General features: G+C 37.6%; 1 protein-coding gene across 1 annotated transcript in view; it reads left to right on the top strand.

Annotated features, from left to right (window-relative positions):
- The window catches only part of thsd7ba (thrombospondin, type I, domain containing 7Ba), a 134,284-nt gene that overhangs the window by 76,497 nt on the left and 49,874 nt on the right, over positions 1–7,913 (top strand). The window contains exons 12-13 of the mRNA XM_037686118.1: positions 1,703–1,969; positions 2,419–2,597. Of these exons, the coding sequence (XP_037542046.1) occupies positions 1,703–1,969; positions 2,419–2,597 (446 nt within the window). The remainder of the gene's footprint in view (positions 1–1,702; positions 1,970–2,418; positions 2,598–7,913) is intronic.

Below are 7,913 nucleotides of genomic sequence, written 5' to 3'. Positions count from 1 at the left end.
TATATATATATATTTTATAAGGAGGAGCTCTGACTGTTTGCCTTTCTTTTCATTTATTTGCAGCAACTGTCATTCTTCTGATTTAGCGCACAGTATCTGTTATGACTGTATAACTAGTAATTGTATCTAGATGTGATCATTTTAAATACAGAGCTTTAGCTGAACAGACACAAATATTATCTGTATTTTCTTTTCAACCACATAGATCTGGGTCAGTAAATATTTTAGGATTATTATTACCTCTTCAAAGAAAATTACTTTATACATGCCTTCTTCATATTAGTGGCATAACTAATATTGTCATGGTTCTTACGGAGGATGAACAAAAATTGATTTTTTTTATTTTTTTTTTTTTATGAGAGCAAACAACATCACATGTAACCTGGGGTTATTTTTGAATCCCATAAAAAAATAGAATTGTTTTCTTGTAATTGACAGTGAGTAATTTGCTAGTCGTTTATGATGTTTCTCTTGAACAAAATAAATATCAAGGGAATAAAAATGGGAGTCCACAATTTACCATAAAAATAATCAGTGCACCATTCATTTTGGTGTCTTTTTTTTTAACTCATCATCATTCATCTACAACATTTTTTAGTTGACTTTGTCACATCGGTAAAGCAATAGGCATATTTAGTTTCTTTTTTTTTTTTTAAGTGCATTACTTTAGACAACTTAATGACCTTTTCAAAAAGTGAATGTTCCTATATTCAAATGCATTAATATAAATGCTAAAGAAAAGCCATTAATGTTTCTTTGCCTCCTGTTAAGACTTTGTACAAAGTGCCATTCTATCCATGTGTAAAGCCTCATTTTACTGTCTATTATATATAATTGAGTATATTCAGATGGCGGTTTAGGGTTCACATTGAAAAGTGAACAAAAAAAAAATACAGTTTCCAAACCTGTCTACTTTTTCAAAGTGCCATCAGTTGAAGTGGCTTATTAGTTTACTGTCCTTCAAAAATGAAGGAAACAAAAAGTTGGTCTTGTGAAGCATTTGGATTTATTTAAGTAGTGAAAATTGATTGTATCTAAATATGTATCAATAACTGCAGTGACAATGATACAGCTTTATACTTGCTACATTAACTATTTTTCTAGCCTGTTAACCTGCTCTAATTGAAAGATTGTATATGTATGGCTAAGAATACATTCAAAAATTGACAATGGCTTGCATTTTATTAATATGTAATCACTATGTTCATTCTCAGCTGAAGAAAGGTATTTGTTGGCTTTCTATTAGCTGTTATATATTCATATATAACAACATGTCACGGATAGGGGTGGATCGGACAAGCACAGACTCAGAAAAAGGTTTTTTAAATGTTTAAAAGTTTATTTTTAAAACCGGTGGCATCTGGCAGGAGGTTCTGGTTCTGATACTGGTACCGGACCACTCTGGGGGAGACAGACAGATTAGTGGCTGTAAGCAGAGCAGAGGGGAACTCAAAACTAAAGCAGGAAAAAATGTGAATGATCTAAAAACAGGGGCTGTGGTATGAGGAGTAGAGGCTTAAACAGATGGGGGGGCAGCGGGGGCCGCTGAGCGTGACATATGTATTATATATTTATGCATTGAACAGCTTAGCCTCAGTCTCACCACAGGACAAATCTGACTTCAGACTTTATTTGTGCGTTCATCTACCGAATGATAAAAAAGTAAAATATAAAGCTGTTTTTTGTTTGGTCTTCTTCCTAGGTCGCAGCAAAAAGAAGGAGCGTTGCCTTAACGAGGAGCTGTACCCACTGGAAGAGACAAAAGCCTGTCCCTGTGATGAGTTTTTATCTCAGCCCTATGGGAACTGGTCTGCGTGCATCCTCCCAAATCCTTTAGTCTTTGAGTCGCTGCAGGGTTGGATGGTCCATCGAGAGGTTAAGGAGTGTGGCCAAGGCGTGCGCTACAAATCTGTAGCCTGCATTGACCAGAGGGGACACCTGGTTAACCCAACGTTTTGTACAGACACAGGTAAGACTATGCCATCTACACATCCAATTGTTTTTTATACTCCTCAAAACAAGCAAGAGTGTGCAAAAGTCTAAACTTTTTCAGTGGAAAAAGAAAGTTGCTGTATATTCCTGGGAGTGCTGTTTTTTTTCTGTGTAATCTTAAAAGAATAAACAAAATACACATTTTGAGCTATGATTTACAAATCGTGATTGCTCACTGGAGTTATTGAGCAAACAAGTAAAACTCTAGAACCAAAAGCTGTACACAAACCCTTGTAAGCCCACAGCGTAGTGTAGGAATGAAACACCCGTTAGTCTGATAATTAGCTGTTAGTGTCACAGTCAGTAAATCCAAGGTCTGGGGTAAACAGGCTGTTGGAGCGTGTGTGCGACGTGGTTTCTGCTGCAGCTGGTAAACAAGTCCGAATCACCCCACCCCCTTCTTTGTCTGCCAATGTTCAATTTCAGGCTACATTGTGGAGGTTTGCCATATCCCCTGCCCCCTCGACTGTAAGCTCAGTGAATGGTCTCCCTGGTCAGCTTGCAGTGCGTCCTGTGGCAGTGGACTGAAGATAAGATCCAAATGGCTCAGGGAAAAAGCTTTCAATGGTGGGCGACCATGCCCCAAGCTGGATTTAAAGAACCAGGTAAGGCTGGCCTGCTTCTTTTATACACAGCACATAGGTTTAAGCAGAGACAAGTTAATTGTTAAAAGGTTTTTTCTGCAAAGTTACTTTTTAATACATTTAAAGATTTTTTTTTTTTCATAATTTAGCATATTTTAACTTCTTAGCTTAACATCTTTCGGTAGCATCTCACTGGGTTGTGCTTGTTTGTGACTAGATGGCAAGCAGCTTACACGAGGGAGGAGTTAGAAAGTCTAGTTACAATTGTGGGGTGTTTCAACTTCCTTGCTTAAGTTCCCGAGGCTCAGTCTTGTCGCTTGAATTTTGAACATGTTACAAACATTTGGCACACATTTTCTCTTAAAACAACTAATATCATTGTTGGGAATTTCAAACTTCTCTCAAACCATTTTTTTTTATGTTATCAACCTTCATTCAACCTTTATTTATACAGGTTAACCCCATTGAACCTGCCTTCTATAGCTGTATTTTAACACCTGCATGGGAGCTCTCATCTGACAGAAAACATTTTCAGGTCTAAAAACTACACAAAAATAAATAATTATAAAAATGAAAAAAAAAATAAACTGGTCCAGATCTGCCTACCTTCATTTCATAGGTGTACTTCAGTGGATGAAATCATAAATGTGGGGCAGCTACTAAGGCAAATGTAAAGCAGACCAAATGGGTAGGCAGAGGTAAGCAAAGACAACGTTCATGGTCTAGAATACAGTTTTGCAACCTTTGCACACACAAATAAGTAGTGTTTTTATTTTTAATCTGGCAAGGCAAATCACAGCCAAATGGCTTTCTGGTCCTGTCGTATCAAATACTCTGAATTTAGACAGATTGCAATTGAAAGTCTTTTTTTTTTTTTTTTTTTGCAATATTGAGTCTCCAACATTTGCAGCCCAGTGAGATACAACTTATATTTTCCTGAGACATGTATATTTGAACACCAATGGAGCAGTCATAATTTAACATTTTCTTATACACACTGCTGCACTACATATAGCAAGGAAAGTCCACACTCCGTATTTTACATCTTACTGGGCACATTAGTATGGAATAGGCATCAGTTTATATATTATGTTTTATCTTAATTCTTTACACATAGTCAGTGTGTTCTTGGAATATTTTCTTTTTATTACGTCCATCATGTTGCATTCAAATGCTTCCTCAGTGGAATTGTTGCATTCTGCTCACATTTCAATGACGAGGTTTATTACCCATCAGACAGTGGGGCTCCAGGATGACCTGTTCATTTCCTGGTGTCTCCAGTCAGACTAAATCATTGGCCTTGCAAGACATGTCCTTCCCCAGACATGAGAACGGGAAAAGAGGACAGTGAGGGGGAAAGTGGACATATGGGAGCTTTTGATATTCCGTAGTCAGGTTTTCTCTGCGGCTCTGAATATTTTGCGACAGCACATTTCTCGCGGGGTCACGGTTTAAAGTGAGGAAGGGTATTTTGAATTCTGCCTGTATGCATGAATGGGCTAGAATAGACACTTCCGTTTGTAGAGGTCAGAACAGAGATGAGGCACGGCTGGGTGAAAAACATGTTCTTGTGGAGAAATGTGTACAGATGGTTAAGTGCCCACTAACAAGGTCTGTGTGGACCCTGTTGTAATGCCCCATAATAATAAGCCTCCCACTGAAACAGGAGCTCTTTGTTACCCTTGTCCTTATGAACTTTCCTCAGGGTGAAGTGCACCTCATTGTTAACATTATCAAATTGGCTATTTAAAGTCAAGTACATCTGCTCAAGGTGTGGGTGGAGAGATTCTATAACCTTTATGCTAAAGCACTAAGTGTAGATCTGTAGGGTTAGGTATTCATTTTGTTATGCTAAACTTGGAAACCCCTGAGGCGTCTCAACAGGGCACAATAAAGCTGTTTTATCCATAAGTTGATGCATTCAGCTGTTCAGACTTTATACTTACCGGTACATTTGGCCCCTATTGTTTATAATTTAGTATGTTGGGTTTTGGTGTGACTGTGAATATTTTGATTCCTAATGGCTACCCTTGTCTTATGACTCACACACACATTCTCTCTTTCTCTTGTTTTATTTTTGCTGACAGTTAACTGTGAACAATTCATTGGCCAAAGTCTAGTTTCACTCCCACCAACAGATGTTTCCCCTTGAGCCCCAGCCAGAAGTGATTGGCTTGACAGAGATGAAACAGACAGCGCACGACAAGTCATCTTCTCGTCACATGGTCGAGTGAGCATGGAAGATTGATAAAAAAGATGGAATAAGAGAGACAGAGTGCCACATAAAAATAATGAGCAAAAGTGGCTACAATGTCAAACAGACAGCGCATGAACTGGTCTGTTACAAAAAATGTCAAAGGACGTTGTCAGTGAAGTGATCTGGACTTTTATTATTTTATTTTTTTTGTCCTTTGGGGGTAGAATCAGACAATAGGAGGTTAGTCTACATGGATATTTCATTTATTTGAAAGCACCCCTTCAGGTTCCTCTGTATAAATGAATATACAGTACAGTAGTCCCTCACTTATCGCAGGGTTTAGGTGCCATCCCCCCGTGATAAGTGAAAAGCCGCAAAGTAGGGATACAGTAGTTCAAGTTCAAGTACTGTAAACGTTATTGTCATTACCATTTCATGTGGTACATGAGATGGAACAAAACTGTGTGCACAGGTAGTAGTAGTAAGTACTTTCTAGTAGTTTATTTTAGTTTTATATGTTTTGTGTTTTAAACCCCACACCCTTGCAATGTTCCTAACAATTTTCTAAACTCTTAAACTTAAAAAAAATAATATATATTAATTTTAAATGGAAACTCACCAGAAAAGATGAAGATGAAATGGAGATGAAGAATTAGCTGTCCAGTGGTGACAATGAAGGTGATGAAGATGAGATGAAAGAGCGGCTTTGGATGTTGGATGTTATCAGCCCATTAATAGGCCATTAGTAGTTGTTATCATCCCCATATGTAGCGGTGAGACTGTGCCACCTACTTCCTAGCAGTTTTAAAGGTACGTTATTATCGTTATTATTGCTATTATCACTGATAATAGGCAGTGTCGCACGGGGGTAATCCAGGAAGTGTTGTTTTGTTTTTTTTCAGCTTATGTAACCCTTTTCCTAAACCTAACCTTACACCTGACCCAGAGGACCAACACTAAACTTAACCCCCCTTACCCTTGTGCCTAAACCTAACCAAGACCCTAAACCTAACCGCCAGAGCCTTTACTCTAAACCTAACCACGTGAATCTATTATGAGCGCTAACGAAGCTAAAAATGGAGCCTATCATCATCATCGCTAACAACATACCTTTAAACCCACTAGGAGGTGCAGGAGGGGCAGTCTGACCGCTACATATGGGGATGATAACAACTAATAACAGCCATTTAATGGCTGATAAAATTCGAAGCGGGTGGATAAAACCAGGGGCTTTAGCTTAGTCCTTCAAAATAAAAGTGCAAGATGACATCCTTTTCTAGAACAGGCCCGTTTCATCCATGTTAAAATCTTCAGATTTGTAGACCCCCGGCTCGACGATCAGCTCTTTGAACGTTGTGTTAACAAACTCCTCTGCTCCTTCCGTGTTAGCGGACACAGCCTCTCCATGCAGAGAAACACTTTTTAATCCAAATAATTTTTGAAAATTGTCGAACCATCCCTTGATGGGGCTAAATGCAGTTCAGTGGTTGAAAGGTCCGGTTTCGGGTTTGTGTCCCCCCACCCTCATTTACATCACTATGTCTCTTGCTCAGTACTGCTTGCTGAGTTGTTTCACCTTTGGTGTTGGTATCCAAAGTGATGTTTTTTCTGTAATAATTAATCCACACGAACAATGTAGCTTCCATCTTAGCAACCGTGCCGTAGGCAGCAATAATAATAATAATAATAATAATAATAATAATAATATAATAATAATATGCATCATTTAATAAGGCATTGAAGCTGTTGTGTGCATGTCCAACTTTGGTTAATTTTTTTCACCATCTGCACTCATTGTAAACCATAAAAACATGCTTGTTTGATCAATTTCTGCAGATACATGATGTTGAAATGGTTTGTTACAGCAACACAACTGCAAACTTTGTTGTTGTTTTTTTCTGCGTGGGGTTTGCATGACGTCCATGTCTGTTTTCTTTGAAAAGTGTCACTGTTTTCACACCATCTAAATGGTTGCCTAATTATTGATTCTAAACTGATCCCAGTTATGAGTAAGAAAGCGCCCAGTTGGTTTTATCTGTAATAAACTTGGTATAACCAGGATTTACCTCACTAGGTAGATTTAACCTCAGTACACTCAAGCCCCCATGCAAACCTGAACAAGATAAAATAGAACAATAGGGTTGTTTTAATAGAGTAGTCATGTTTTTTTTTTTGTTTTTTTTAGATATTGTGAGAATGATGTGAATCCATGCAGCTGCTGTTTATTTTATCATCTTTTAGAGGAGCAAAGAGACTCTGAAGCACTCCACAGGCTGTTCGGTGCTCTAAAGTGCACTCATTTAAAACTGATTTTGATCCATAAAGGAAAATTTGCAAGGCGGTATGAATGTGCACATTTTTTTCCCCATCATGAAATTAGTTATTACGAGTATGAATTTGATGCTAAGTTTTCTGAAAACAGTCTCTGATCCTTGAAATCCCACACTTGTTGAAAGTGAGCAAGTTCTGATGATTTTCTTCAATGCAGTTCTCTTATATGAGAATACCTGTTTTTGTGTTTTCATTTTCATCTCAGTTAAAAAAAATAAAATAAATAATATATATATATATATATATATATATATATAATTATGTCATCTTTAAACTGAACAGAATTTATTTTTCACCAAGTTGACACAAAACAACCCATAATAATTTGAGGATTGATAAAGCGATGAATCGGTGCACATTTGGTTTACAATCCCACTGTCAGCAGCTTGTGTCTAGACACAAGATGCCCTGAGAGATTGTGAAAGAAGAGTCACAGATGTCAACGCTGAGCTACCGGAGAAACACACAAATTGGAACTATAATTAAAGGAGACATTTGAATTTCATCATAACTCCCACATGTGTTTGCTGTCAAATGATGAGATATCAAGTGGTGAATGTACATTCCATATAATACTAAAGAGGTGTCTGGCAGCCTTTCTGCTAGTCACATGGTTGGGTTTTAATTCTGTTAATGGCTGCACCCCATTTCCCGACCTGTCCAACTGAGGTACATCCTTGTTTTCTACCAAAATTTAACAAGGATTTGTTCAAATACAGTTTTGTTAATTAAAAATGTGTCATCCGTTTCTCTTCTTTCTGTTTTTAGTTTTAAATTTTAAGGTTTGCCTATACACCCTGAATGTTATC

This window comes from Nematolebias whitei, chromosome 13 (genome assembly GCF_014905685.2).
Source record: "Nematolebias whitei isolate Nwh7 chromosome 13, NemWhi1, whole genome shotgun sequence".
NCBI classification, from domain to species: domain Eukaryota; kingdom Metazoa; phylum Chordata; class Actinopteri; order Cyprinodontiformes; family Rivulidae; genus Nematolebias; species Nematolebias whitei.
The sequence above is the reverse complement of the archived record's forward strand: the minus strand, read 5'-3'. Positions and strand labels throughout refer to the sequence as shown.